The sequence below is a fragment of the Cydia strobilella genome, chromosome 24 (genome assembly GCF_947568885.1).
Source record: "Cydia strobilella chromosome 24, ilCydStro3.1, whole genome shotgun sequence".
NCBI lineage: Eukaryota > Metazoa > Arthropoda > Insecta > Lepidoptera > Tortricidae > Cydia > Cydia strobilella.
The window spans coordinates 5,553,620-5,567,982 of NC_086064.1; the positions used below are offsets into that span (position 1 = coordinate 5,553,620).

Here is a 14,363-nt window from a genome sequence, read left to right on the forward strand (position 1 = left end):
GAAACAATTGTGAATTTTAGAATCATGTGTGGCCCTGAAAAGGGCCTTTTGATATATGACTGACAGAAGCGTCACGTTCGCACGTCCAGACGCAAAACGCGTGGTACAAAATAATACATATAATGTAACCGTATGCGTTCGCGCAGACTGCGTCCTGTGATGTTGCTCCGTGCCAGTTTAAACGTGGTGGTTTAGGCACGTTCACCGCGGATCCTGCGAGCCAGCTGGATGTCCTTGGGCATGATGGTCACACGCTTGGCGTGGATAGCGCACAGATTGGTGTCCTCGAAGAGACCGACGAGGTAAGCCTCGCTGGCCTCCTGGAGAGCCATAACGGCAGAGCTCTGGAAGCGCAGATCGGTCTTGAAGTCCTGAGCGATCTCACGCACCAGACGCTGGAAGGGCAGCTTGCGGATCAGAAGCTCAGTGCTCTTCTGGTAGCGACGGATCTCACGGAGGGCGACGGTGCCGGGCCTGTAACGATGGGGCTTCTTGACGCCGCCGGTGGCGGGCGCGCTCTTGCGGGCCGCCTTGGTGGCGAGCTGTTTGCGGGGCGCTTTACCACCGGTGGATTTACGAGCGGTCTGCTTGGTACGGGCCATTGTGAATAATAATAATACGCGTGCGTGTACGTTACGTTAACGAGTCACGAGAGGGAATAAGCGATTTTTCGCCAGCGAGTCGCTATTTATACGTGCTGGCTGGTCGGAAAGGGACGGGGTTAGTGTCCGTGTGAGCGAGAGGGCTATAAAATTCACATACACGTCCCCCTCGCCCCTCTTCCTTTCTCACCAACACAAAATTTCTGATTAGAATAACAATAATATAATTGAAATATTAATTAATAAATAAATAAATAAATAAATACATACATACATACATACATACATATATTTCATTTAAATAACAGTCATCGCTATCGAAATTCGCCTCGATAGCCGGTTCAATCGAGTTAGGTCAGGTTATTAAAGTTAGGTTAGTATTTTATAAAATAGGTTTATAAGTTAGGTCAGGTTATGTTAGGTTTCGCGGAGTTAGGTTTGATCGAGTTAGGTTAGGTTAGGTCAAAGTTAGGTTAGGTTTTTTTTTTTTGTCACTCAAAACCTAACCTAACTTTTTTTTATAATGTCAGGTTATGTTTGGTTTCGCGGAGTTAGGTTTGATCGAGTTAGGTTAGGTTAGGTCAAAGTTCAAACCGATCAAACCTAACTTTTTTTTATAATGTCATTCAAAACCTAACCTAACTCCGCGAAACCTAACATAACTACTTATTTTATAAAAACCTAACCTAAATTTAATATCCATAACGTCTCACGTTACACATATGCATACACTAAGTGTATGTGTGTATTGTTGATTCCTTATTTAATACTCTTACATGTTGATACAACTTTCGTGTTGATACCGATTGACACCGTATGCACGGCTATCTAGAAACTTCTTATATTATATATTCAGAACGTATTTGTGGCCCTGAAAAGGGCCTTTTTGGTTGTTGTACAAACCACACTCTCGCAGCGTGTCGTGTCGCAATACGAACTACCTAAACCCATTACACTAAAAGTGTATTGAGAAGACAGATAGCATACGAGGAACGACGGACGCTTACTTGGAGCTGGTGTACTTGGTGACGGCCTTGGTGCCTTCACTGACGGCGTGCTTGGCGAGCTCACCGGGCAGCAAGAGCCTCACGGATGTCTGCACCTCCCTGCTGGTGATGGTGGACCTCTTGTTGTAGTGAGCGAGGCGGGAGGCCTCGGCGGCGATGCGCTCGAAGATGTCGTTCACGAAAGAGTTCATGATCGACATGGCCTTGCTGGAGATACCGGTGTCGGGGTGGACCTGCTTGAGCACCTTGTAGATGTAAATGGCGTAGCTCTCCTTGCGCTTATGCTTCTTCTTTTTCTTCGAGTCCGACTTGGAGATGTTCTTCTGGGCCTTGCCGGATTTCTTGGCGGCCTTACCGCTAGTCTTGGGTGGCATTGTGATATAGTTAGATGCTTACAGTACGATAGTCGAACTGAGAATAAAAATTTCGTTCGTTGTATGTCATCTCGATACCCTTTTGGGAGGGTGTGAGGGGTCTCTTCAACATCCCTGTTGCGGAGACTGAATCTATTTTCGCGCCCCATCTTCGTGGGGCGGTCTTCCACCGTCGATTTTTGGACGGCTGTGCGATCCGGTGTAGGCCAGCTTTATCGCTACCGGCCGTTATCCAACCCCGCAACCCCTAGCCTGGTGATACCGTTTGAGCGGGGCCAGGTTTCGGGGCCGCAGTGAAGGCGACCGGCAGTTTAGGCTGGCGTGTGCTTCGTAGGTGTCATCCGAGTGTGTGTGGTGTTGTTGTGTCGTCGACGACGTCTTCTTCTTCCTCTTCTTCGTTGTTGTCGTCGTCGTCGTTGTGTAGGAGGGCTCGGGGGAGATGCCGAGCCCCGTGTAGGTCCGGTGGTCGTGTGTAGTGTGGCGCGATCCCTCGTAGATGGTCGTGGCTGCAGTTGTCCGCGCGGTCATACATGACCCGCGCGAGACGCTCGATGAACTCGTCCAGGCTGCGCCACTTCAGGTACTCGGCGATGGCTGCGTTGCTGACGAATCGGGTTGCTGCGACGATGGTCCGTAGCGAGAGTGTCTCCTGGCTCCTCATCCTCTGCTTGTTGAACCTGGAACAGAAAGAATACCAGGCTGGTGTAGCGTAGGTTAGTCGAGAGCGGACGTAAGCTTTGTACAGACCGACTTTGGTCCGTACAGGGAGCTTGCTGCAGAAAACCGGGCGGAGGTTCATTCGAGCGGTTTTCGCTCGTCTGATTGTCTCCGCCGTGTGCTTCTGCATGGTGAGCCGCCTGTCTATGGTCACCCCCAGATATTTCACTGTGGGTGACCACGTGAGCGGTTGTCCTAAAAGAGAAGGAGGTGCGGGCAAGTCTCGCGCTTGCCCTGTGATGAGCGCTTGCGTTTTGCCCACATTGACTGATAGCCTCCATTTGGAGAGCCAGTCAGGAAGGGCGTCGAGCGTCGGCTGGATCTTGGAGACTGCATGCGGCATCTGAAAAGATGAAGCATAGTAAGCGGCGTCGTCAGCAAAGAGGGCTAGTTGCGCTTGTCCTACGACTGGTATGTCGTCGGTGTAGCGCGCATAGCACGAGGGCGATAGGCAGCTCCCCTGGGGGACTCCTGCCTGTATTGGGCGGTCCTGCGACACCGTGCCTTCCACTTGTACGTGGAAGCGTCGGTCTGCTAGGAATGATGCGATGATTCTCACGATGCGGCGGGGTGCTGTGGACAGAGAAAGTTTGTATATTAGACCTTCGTGCCAGACTCGGTCAAAAGCTTTCTCCATGTCTAGGAGGACAGCGACTGTGTACTCCTTTTTGTTGAGCGCCATGCCCATGTGGTGTAGGACACGGGTGAGCTGCAACGTGGTGGAGTGTTGAGACCTGAAACCAAATTGCTCCGGCCTGGGTTGGATGTGTGGCGAGAGGTGCCGGAGCAGCAACCTCTCGAATACCTTTGATAAGTTGCATAGCAACGTGATAGGCCGGTAGCTCTCCGGCTTTCTTCTGTCCTTCCCGGGTTTGGGAAGGACGATGACCCGTCCCGTCTTCCAGACGGTGGGAAAGTGCCCCGACCGCAAGATCCCGTTGAACAGGCGCGCCACTGCCGCTAAGGTGTTTAGCGGCAGTTGGCGGAGCGCCATGTTCGGGATCTCGTCGGGGCCCGGTGCCTTCTTCGGATTGCAGTGGTGCCTGATAGTCGCCTTGACCTGTGAAGGAGAAAAGTAGATTGGATCATCGTGGGTTTCGACCGGCACGTTGAGATAGTCTCGGACGTGCTGTACGATGTCCGCTGTGTGTTGCGGGTCTGTGTCGGGGAAGGGCCTGAATTGCTGCTCAAGGCTGCGAGCGAGTATTTCCGCTCTGTCCTTGGCTGCGTATTTCAGGATTCCGTCGGTGTCGTCCTCTAGTGGGTGTATCGGCTCGGGTTTCGAGCTGAGTTGTCTGCATAACCTGTGGATGGAAGGAACGTGATCGGTTAGGCTATCGATGTGCGCTTCCCAGCTTGCAGCTCTGTGCTCGTTGAGTTTGTCCTTTAACAATCGCTCCAGACGATTGAGCTCGGTCTTTACCGACTGAGCCCTAGTCCTTTGCCACTGTTTCCTGTACCAGCGCTTTTTCTCCAAAAGCGCTTGAAGCGGCCTCGGGAGCGGTTTGCGCCGGTCTGTGGGCGGGATGATGTGGGTGGCCTCGGCTAGGGCCGCCTTGATGTCTCCGGTGATTGTGGCTGCTGCTGCATCGACCTCTTCTGCGGTCGATATGGGACCTGTACGGGGAGAATTTACCATGGCTTCTGTGAAAGCCGTCCAGTCGTAGCGGCGTCCGGGTCCTCTGTTGAGTCTCGTCGTCGGTTGGTCTGCGATGGTCAGGAGCACCGGCCTATGGTCGGATGTGAGATCGTAAAATACCTGGTGCCTCATGAGTGTATCGACTCCGCGAGAGATCGCAAAGTCGATGGTGGTGCCCCTGTTGTACACGTCTGAGCCGTGATAGTGAGTGGGCTCGTAGGGCCCTCCCACTACCAGATCGAGGTCCTCCACGATCTGGTAGATAACGTTTCCCGCTTGGGAGTGCGCGGAGGAGTTCCAAGCGGAATGCTCGGCGTTGAAGTCCCCGGCCAGGATGGTCGGCACGGGGGAGTCCACCAGTAGTCGTTTGAGGTCGGCGCGCATCTCTGCCGGTCGGCAGTGTCCGCAGGGCCTGTAGATAGCAAACAAGCGCAGATTATGCCTTTGTAGTTTGATATCTATCCCCAGTGCGGATAGTGAGGCTGGCTGGTCGATGTCCACCATTTGGTGGATGATTGTCCTCTTGACAATGACTGCTAGGCCTCGGTAAGCGTACCCGGTTTCCGGGTTTGCCTGGTCGAGGCGGTACACGATGTACCCACTGGCTGAAAGCGTGTTGGACGCTTTCAACTTTGTCTCGCAAATCAGCATGATGTCGACGTCTTGGCTGTGGAGAAAAGTGCGCAGATCATTAAGTTTACCGTTTAATGTCTGCGCGTTCCAATATACTACTCTTAAATCTTTCTCTTTTAGGCCGTAAAAGAGTGTAGCTGGCGAATAACTTGCGTTATTGCTGGGGTGAGCTAGGCCTGAGTTTGGTCAGGCCTAGACAGAGACTTAATAGCTAACACTACCTCGTCTAGCGTTGGTTTCAGGGACGCAGTTACCGCGGTTTGCACCGCGGCAACTATGTCCCTGCGCAACGCTGTGGTGTCGATCTCTGCTTGCGACATCCTCTGCGGTTTGTGTTGTGGCTGCGGCAGTCTGCGTTGCCCGGGCTGGCGTTGCCTCGGCAGGTTGGCGGGTGCCATTAGGGAACCTGTGGAAGACTCCTCCACCAGGTTTGGCGTGTCCGAGGCCCTAGTGTCCGGGCCTCGTTGCGGGCGGCGGGTTGGCGGGCGGCGTGAGTAGGAGCGGGTGCCCCCTCGCCAGTTGCGCAGCTCCTGTAAATATGTCTCACATTGCTTGTGATTGCCCGGGTGGTCTTTGTAGCAATTTGCGCACGTTGCTGGCTCCTCTCTCGGTCGCGTGCACTGGTGTGACAAGTGCGGCAGGGCGCATTTCACGCATCGCACCGGTCGATGGCATCCCTGTGAAGAGTGCCTAAAGCCCTGGCACCGATAACATTGCGGTGGCCCGGGTTTACCTCTCCAAGGTTCGACACGAACCTTGGTGTTGATGTTCGCGATGCTTGTGAGGTCCAGAAAACCAGGGTTCTCTCGCTCCGTGCCGTCGAGCTGGACGAAGAAGATGGTGCCTCCTCGTCCTCTGCCTGTGGAGATTAAGCGTGCATGTGATACAGTATACCCCTCTGTTTCGCACGCGTCCTTCACGTCCTGCACCGTCATGCTTGACGGTAGGCCGCGGATTGCAGCCTTCATTGGTAGGGTCGACTTCTCCGGATGCTTGACGAACTGGATCCTCGGGTCGAGGGCCTGCTCGCTGCTGAGGTAGGAGAATACCACTCGGTATTCCTCCCCGGTCCTGGGATAGAACCGTACCCCGGTCGGTTCGACGTTCTCGGTTTTGGCCTCAAAACCGAGACGCTTGTTGATGGCCCTCAGGTGGTGGGCCGGGTCTGGGAGGACCTCGGCCAGGATCTGGGGCGGTTTGGCCTTCTTGGTCGGGGGCGGCGCCTGCTGCTTCTTCTTCTTGCTGGTTGCGGTATCTGTGGGCAGAGAAGTGGCGGTTTTAGGTGGCGATTTGGCCGCTTCCGCGTACGCGTTGGCGCTTACTACCGGCGTGGGTAATAGCACTTTGCGTGGCGGTGGCTGTTGTGAGCCTCCGGCGGCGGGTGTAGCTGGCTCCATTGTGTCCATCGGCTGCGAGACCTGTGGGCAGACGGCGGGTTGAGTAGGCCCGCGCGCCACAGGAGTGATGCGGTTACATTCCCGCTTTTCCTCCTGTGCCGGCGGGCTGTCCTCGTCCCGTCGCCTCTTCTGTTGGCGCGCCCTAGAGTGCGTCAACAGGGTTGAGAGCAGCGCCGCCTCGAGCGGGCCGAGGGTGCAACTGTCTAGCGATCCCCGAGCTACTCTGTCGAGTTTCTCGAATATCGCCATCCAGGAGGCCCCGGTCATCTCGAGGCCGGGCTGAGGGCGGCAAGGTGACTGTTGGCGGCGATGCGGTGAGTTGGCCGGCGTGATGAGGTTGCCGGCCGGCTGCGGCGGCGGCAGCGGACTCTCGGCGCGCAATGCATTACCACCACGTGGTGACAAGTCAAGCGGCGATGAGTCATCGCGTGACAAGTCACAACGTGTTGGGACCTGTTTGGTCGCTGACTGCTCCGCCTCCCCGTCCCCGGGCGTTCCGGAGGTGCATCTGGCCTCAGCGCCCAAGCCTTCGTCGGAGCCCCCCACGGAGTCTTCGAAGTCAAGGTCCTCTTCCGAGTCACTTGACGCCGAAGATCCCGTGTAGCTCCCACAAGCTGGTAAGCGCCTTGGCTTTGTGCACTCCGTTACGCCCGGAGAAGGGGTTTGCGTGAGCTGGTCGTTGGCCTGAGGTCGCATCACCCCCGTCGAGGCCGCTGCCGCGGCCGAGTCCTCCTCCGATGTGGCCTCCGTCCCCTTGGTAGGCGTCCTATAGATGCCCATGGCTGTGGCGTGTGTGTGCGGTGTCGGCGTGTTGACCTGTAATTAACACAGGCGTGAGCACAAGATAAAATACAGATGGCAGTGGGTTGAGACTGGGCTTGTAAACCCCGTTTGTGGCACCACCGACAAACGGCCCCGCTAGCGCCTGGTGGCTTTAGTTGGCACCGTTAGGTTTCCACCAGCAAACGATCTCAGCGAGGTCTTTTCAACACTGGGGGCCACTGAATTTAAAATAATAAATAATAATAAATCGCCTTTATTATTATTTATTATGTACTTGCACAACACTGGCGTTAACACACGACAACTAGTGAGTTGGGTAGGGTGCGTAAGTCTCGAGAGCGTGCTCAAGCGCGTGCGTTCCCGTCAACGTCACAGTTGCGACTCATCTCTTACCTTTAAAAATTTCGTACTAAGTTGCGCTCATTTTGTTAAAGCGGAGAACGGGAAATAGGGGATTAAAGATCGAGCGTCGCGCTCGCGGTATATCGACCAATAGCGTTCGTGCATCATTAGTATCGTCGGTCGGCATGGTGGGGAGTGAGAGCGCGTATTGATATTACTTACATATAGGTATTATTATTTTGATTATAAAATATATCAAATGCCGTATAGATTATACCATCATCAGTTTTGTTCAAAACCGTAGGCGGATAACAATTATATTATTTAAATGTATATAGCTTTATGTTTATTTACTATTGTTGTTGTTGTTACAGTGACACACTGCTGTAGATGAGCAAGTAATAGCTCTGAGCCATCACATTACCTTTATTTGTCGTTTATTTATTATACTTCTTGACGAAACGATGTCTCAAGTCTCTCATATAGAGACGTGTGTAGTGATGTGTTTTGCAATCAGAAAAATAATCTTATTAGAATTCAGAATTATCTACTTACCGTAAGTAATAACATTCATTCATTCATTCATCGTTCATATATATGTATATGATATAATTATATTGATCGATCGAATGACATCATACACGTATGCGTTATGCCATGAAACTTACAACGTTATCACAGAATCATATTGTGGCCCTGAAAAGGGCCTTTTGTAACGGTCACTCGGGCGGGAATATAACAGAGGCCACATTCACCAAACGCCGGGTGTTACCGCTAGAGATGTAGCCTGATGAGAAGTGAGTACACTTAAGCCTTCTTCTCGGTCTTCTTGGGCAGGAGCACGGCCTGAATGTTAGGCAGCACACCACCCTGGGCGATGGTCACACCGGAGAGGAGCTTGTTCAACTCCTCGTCGTTGCGGATCGCCAGCTGGAGATGCCTAGGGATGATCCTGGTCTTCTTGTTGTCGCGAGCGGCGTTGCCTGCCAACTCGAGAACCTCAGCGGCCAGGTACTCCATGACGGCGGCTAGGTACACCGGGGCACCGGCACCGACGCGCTCGGCGTAGTTGCCCTTGCGTAGAAGCCTGTGGATACGACCGACGGGGAACTGAAGTCCGGCACGGTTAGAACGGGACTTTGCCTTTCCCTTAACCTTGCCACCTTTACCGCGTCCAGACATGTTTAAAGAGAGATTTAAGTTTAGTTTACACACACGAAACGAGAGCACGATTGCTTGCTTGCGAGTGTATACGCTCTTTTTTAGTAGTTGCCTTTATTTTATACGTTCACGGTGTACGCTGATAGTGGGGATACAACGAGCCGACATAACACGAGCCCGATCGACCAATCAACGAGTCGCGTGCAAGAGCGCAAATTAGAAAGAGATAGATATAAAATAAAAACATTTCAATTTATACATCAAAGTATACCTAATAAAAATGACACAATTAACAAAAAATATTCCGTAAATTATATACTTATATTTATGTAGTTGTTGTTGTTGTAAATCTAAGACTTCAAATAATACAGTTATATTTATCATCATTCACCATCGATAAGAAAATATTCTGTGTAAGTATTCATGAAAACCTAACCTAATCAGTCTTATCAGTGAGATCATCAATAATCTTGAGACTTTTGCCATAAGACTCGATTTGAGATTGACTTTTTATATTGATTGCGATCGATCGACTCGTGTATGTATGTGTGTGTGTGCTTATTGCAATGAAACAGAGGCGATATGAACCTTTGAATAAATTTGTTAGCCCTGAAAAGGGCTTTTTGATGTGCGTTTAACGCGCACAGGCGTATGACGAGAGGCGTGTGAACAGGCGACACGTCGTCGTATATACGATATATAGCGACGACAATCGACATATCCTCCACCATCACGGCCGATGTAAGTACGACGACGACAATGTGACGCAGTCTTCTTACTTCTTCGAGGCAGCCTTCTTGGCGGCGGGCTTCGCTTTGGGAGCGGCCGCGGCCTTCTTGGGCTTGGGAGCTTTAGGCTTCTTGGTCGGCGGCTTCGCGGTCTTCTTGGCCTTAGGCGCGGCGGCGCTCTTGCCCTTGGCGGGGGTGGAAGGTTTCTTCGCGGCGGGCTTCTTCTTGGCGGCGGCAGCCTTCTTGTCCTTCGTGGCGGCCTTAGGCTTGGCCGGGGACGCAGCGGCCTTCTTCGCCTTAGCGGGCTTAGCTGCGGCGGGCTTCTTAGCGGCGGCTGAAGATTTAGCGGCGCTAGATTTCTTGGCCGCGGCGGGCTTCTTGCCGGCCGATGATGACTTCGACTCCAGTTTGAAGGAGCCGGACGCGCCCTTGCCTTTGGTCTGAATGAGTGCGCCGGATTCGACTGCGCTCTTAAGATATTTTCTGATGAAAGGGGCCAGCTTCTCGGCGTCGACCTTGTACTGGGCGGCGATGTACTTCTTGATAGCCTGCAGGGACGAACCGCTTCTCTCCTTCAACTCCTTGATGGCGCTGTTAACCATCTCGGACGTCTTAGGGTGGGTGGGTTTCGCCTTAGGCTTCTTAGCGCCAGCGGAGGCGGACGCCTTAGGCTTCTTCGCGGGCGTCGCCGGGGCGGGAGCGTCGGCAGCAACTGCGGTGTCGGCCATATTTATTTATTTATTTATTAATCGTCAAGTAAGTAAGTAAAGTAAATTAGTAAATCGCACAAACTGCGCAAAGAGAATACAGCGGACGCGTGTAAGCGGAGCGCTGCGCTGGCGAGTACTAAACACGGCTTATTGGGGGCGCCACTTTTTATATATACTCCGGCTTAACCGTAACGCAGACCCTCATGTCGCGGGACGTTTTCTCGTAATAACACTTCCAAGTTTTCACTTACTCGTTTATGATTAAACTAAATTTATAGTGAATTATATTATAATGATTATAATAAAATTGCACATATACATTCTTTATGAATTGATATACGTATTTTAATAGAAGTTTTAGGATTTGGAACGCCGATAAACGAATGAGAGAACTTTACTTTTGGTATTATAGGTTGCGGACACCTCGGGTCAGTTTAAAAAGTGATTTTTCTTAATTAAAATCACATCTAACACTATTATGTGTCCTCCAGTTAAATGCGAAGATACCATAGATAGATGTGACACAATAACAACATTAGAAAATTATATTTATAATGTTATTTTGACTTGTTGTCTTCACTGTCGTAAAACAGCCGTACCGCGACTTGGATTGCATTGCCTACGTTCAGTGGTTTGCTCTCTGCCGGTACCGACGTAAAACGGGATAGGTACTTTATATTAAATTTAAATAATTATGTTATGTTATATTATACATTAAGATATCGTATTAATGAATATTATTATAATTCGTATAGTTAAACTCTCTTCTTCTACGAGGATCATACAGCGCGACACGTGCGTGCGGGCATCGTAGTAGGTAAGAGTCTCGTGTAGGTCGTCGTTTAGATTTATTTAGTTTTTGGTCCGGCGTATTTATTTATAATAATTTAACGTATGATATTATCTGAATGTTGATATTGGAACAAACGATATAAATTATTTTGACATAAAAATCTGTTTAGGTTGATATGTATATATTATATGTAAGTACCTAAATATTATGTATTCATCATCATAGGAACACGAGAAGTCTAAAACCTGTGTTTATATTATACTTTCTTTTTTTTTTTTTTTTTTTTTTTTTTTTGTAAAGTGAGGTGAGTGGGTGCGGGGATGTTGGGTGTCCCTGTCCGTTTTGTGCACTATTTGCGAATCCTTTATCTAATTGGTCAGTTCATCGACTAGTCGTCATTATCAGTAGCAGATCACTCACAGGTCAGGTGAGGTTCGCGGGTAAAGTAAAATGTGGTGTGTGCGGTTGCATGTGATTGTTTATAAGTATATGATGGTGTTATTAAAAAAAAAAAAAAAAAAAAAAAAAAAAAAAAAAAAAAAAAAAAAAATATATATATATATATCTTTTACCAGTTAATTAATATTTTCTTCTTCGGGTTGGTGTGGTGAAACTAAAAATGTTGATGAAACCCTCAAGATTCCAATTTTGTATGTACCGCTCGTGGTTCAATTTTGGATTGTTTCGCTTCCTCTGGTATCAATAGATACTTAGCACAAGCGATGCTTACGAGCTGGACGCTGTAGAAGTTAGAAGTGTTGCGCGGTGCCGGGTAAGTAAGTAATTGTAATAAATGTACGTACCACCTACGACGATACTAGATTATTAGTAGTTATTTAGTAGATATTTTGGATAACATAGGATGGGTAGAGATCGATTGTTTGTCCGTCTGTGTCGCTACTGAAACTTTTTATCGTAATCGTATCATAGAATTATTTGCGGCCCTGAAAAGGGCCTTTTTTTTTTTATTTGCGTCTGCGCGATACGGTAATACCCACGTTAGTACATATTACACGATATCGCGCGCGACGACGCTGACAGTGCAGCGCTTAACCTCCGAAACCGTAGAGGGTGCGGCCTTGACGCTTCAGAGCGTAGACGACGTCCATGGCGGTGACGGTCTTCCTCTTGGCGTGCTCGGTGTAGGTGACCGCGTCACGGATCACGTTCTCGAGGAACACCTTGAGAACGCCGCGGGTCTCCTCGTAGATCAGGCCGGAGATACGCTTGACGCCACCTCTGCGGGCGAGACGACGGATGGCGGGCTTGGTGATACCCTGGATGTTATCACGGAGCACCTTCCTGTGGCGCTTGGCTCCTCCTTTCCCCAGACCTTTACCTCCCTTACCGCGACCGGTCATTGCGACTTGTTGTAGTAGAGATTAGACTTCTCGAACGGAATACTCAACACACGACTTGCGCCGCGCGTCGACACGAGTGGAATAGCTAGCTAGCCATCATTTTGCCGCTATTTATACGTTTTACCCTATTGCGGGGCGACGGGGGACGGGGTAAGATATATCAGAGCATTATTATTTGACTTACTTTTCATATATCTAAAGAAATATAATATTATATATACCTATTGATAAATAATTTCATATTATATGATATTTAAATTAATTTTGGATACTTAGGTTTAGACGTAGGGGATAATATATACTATAAAAACGGCGGCCGGCTTACGGATTAGATCCTCTTGTGAAGGATTCTTCTCCTCTAATATTTTTGTAAGCATTCAATCAGTGGTAATAATTTTGTCGATATAATAAAATAGCGCTTAATATGAGAGTCACGTGACGATTTTAATTTACTTTCCAATCTATTAGTGTGTTAACTCCTATTATTATAGGAAATAAGTTCTTTCTTAAATAATCCTTACAGTATAGTAGTATTTCGTGTATTGCAGTTAAATTTCATATATACCTCCGTACATTTTGTGTACGGTTGGTTATGTGTAAATTATATATATATATTTTTTTTTTTTTTTTTTTCGTAATGACCATGCAGTGATCGATCGATCGATTTATCTACGCAAGTGTTTGTTCAAAGAAACAATTGTGAATTTTAGAATCATGTGTGGCCCTGAAAAGGGCCTTTTGATATATGACTGACAGAAGCGTCACGTTCGCACGTCCAGACGCAAAACGCGTGGTACAAAATAATACATATAATGTAACCGTATGCGTTCGCGCAGACTGCGTCCTGTGATGTTGCTCCGTGCCAGTTTAAACGTGGTGGTTTAGGCACGTTCACCGCGGATCCTGCGAGCCAGCTGGATGTCCTTGGGCATGATGGTCACACGCTTGGCGTGGATAGCGCACAGATTGGTGTCCTCGAAGAGACCGACGAGGTAAGCCTCGCTGGCCTCCTGGAGAGCCATAACGGCAGAGCTCTGGAAGCGCAGATCGGTCTTGAAGTCCTGAGCGATCTCACGCACCAGACGCTGGAAGGGCAGCTTGCGGATCAGAAGCTCAGTGCTCTTCTGGTAGCGACGGATCTCACGGAGGGCGACGGTGCCGGGCCTGTAACGATGGGGCTTCTTGACGCCGCCGGTGGCGGGCGCGCTCTTGCGGGCCGCCTTGGTGGCGAGCTGTTTGCGGGGCGCTTTACCACCGGTGGATTTACGAGCGGTCTGCTTGGTACGGGCCATTGTGAATAATAATAATACGCGTGCGTGTACGTTACGTTAACGAGTCACGAGAGGGAATAAGCGATTTTTCGCCAGCGAGTCGCTATTTATACGTGCTGGCTGGTCGGAAAGGGACGGGGTTAGTGTCCGTGTGAGCGAGAGGGCTATAAAATTCACATACACGTCCCCCTCGCCCCTCTTCCTTTCTCACCAACACAAAATTTCTGATTAGAATAACAATAATATAATTGAAATATTAATTAATAAATAAATAAATAAATAAATACATACATACATACATACATACATATATTTCATTTAAATAACAGTCATCGCTATCGAAATTCGCCTCGATAGCCGGTTCAATCGAGTTAGGTCAGGTTATTAAAGTTAGGTTAGTATTTTATAAAATAGGTTTATAAGTTAGGTCAGGTTATGTTAGGTTTCGCGGAGTTAGGTTTGATCGAGTTAGGTTAGGTTAGGTCAAAGTTAGGTTAGGTTTTTTTTTTTTGTCACTCAAAACCTAACCTAACTTTTTTTTATAATGTCAGGTTATGTTTGGTTTCGCGGAGTTAGGTTTGATCGAGTTAGGTTAGGTTAGGTCAAAGTTCAAACCGATCAAACCTAACTTTTTTTTATAATGTCATTCAAAACCTAACCTAACTCCGCGAAACCTAACATAACTACTTATTTTATAAAAACCTAACCTAAATTTAATATCCATAACGTCTCACGTTACACATATGCATACACTAAGTGTATGTGTGTATTGTTGATTCCTTATTTAATACTCTTACATGTTGATACAACTTTCGTGTTGATACCGATTGACACCGTATGCACGG

The 14,363-nt window shown here is 49.0% G+C and overlaps 3 protein-coding genes and 1 pseudogene across 3 annotated transcripts; all 4 read right to left on the bottom strand.

The window, feature by feature from the left end:
• Window positions 1-191: 191 nt before the first annotated feature.
• On the bottom strand, window positions 192-13,539 carry LOC134752433 (uncharacterized; annotated as a pseudogene).
• Window positions 1,606-1,983, bottom strand: LOC134752040 (histone H2B). Its single transcript, XM_063687601.1, has one exon. It carries the CDS (start codon window positions 1,981-1,983, stop codon window positions 1,606-1,608), a length of 378 nt encoding a protein of 125 aa, XP_063543671.1.
• LOC134752041 (histone H2A) lies at window positions 8,302-8,676 on the bottom strand. Its single transcript, XM_063687602.1, has one exon. The coding sequence runs from the start codon at window positions 8,674-8,676 to the stop codon at window positions 8,302-8,304; it is 375 nt and encodes a 124-aa protein (XP_063543672.1).
• LOC134752039 (late histone H1-like) lies at window positions 9,431-10,111 on the bottom strand. The gene has a single exon (XM_063687600.1). The coding sequence runs from the start codon at window positions 10,109-10,111 to the stop codon at window positions 9,431-9,433; it is 681 nt and encodes a 226-aa protein (XP_063543670.1).
• Window positions 13,540-14,363: the final 824 nt, after the last annotated feature.

Excerpts from the sequence above, each read along its gene's own strand:
- LOC134752039 (XM_063687600.1), bottom strand. The coding sequence starts at position 10,111 with ATGGCCGACACCGCAGTTGCTGCCGACGCTCCCGCCCCGGCGACGCCC.
- LOC134752041 (XM_063687602.1), bottom strand. The coding sequence starts at position 8,676 with ATGTCTGGACGCGGTAAAGGTGGCAAGGTTAAGGGAAAGGCAAAGTCC.
- LOC134752040 (XM_063687601.1), bottom strand. The coding sequence starts at position 1,983 with ATGCCACCCAAGACTAGCGGTAAGGCCGCCAAGAAATCCGGCAAGGCC.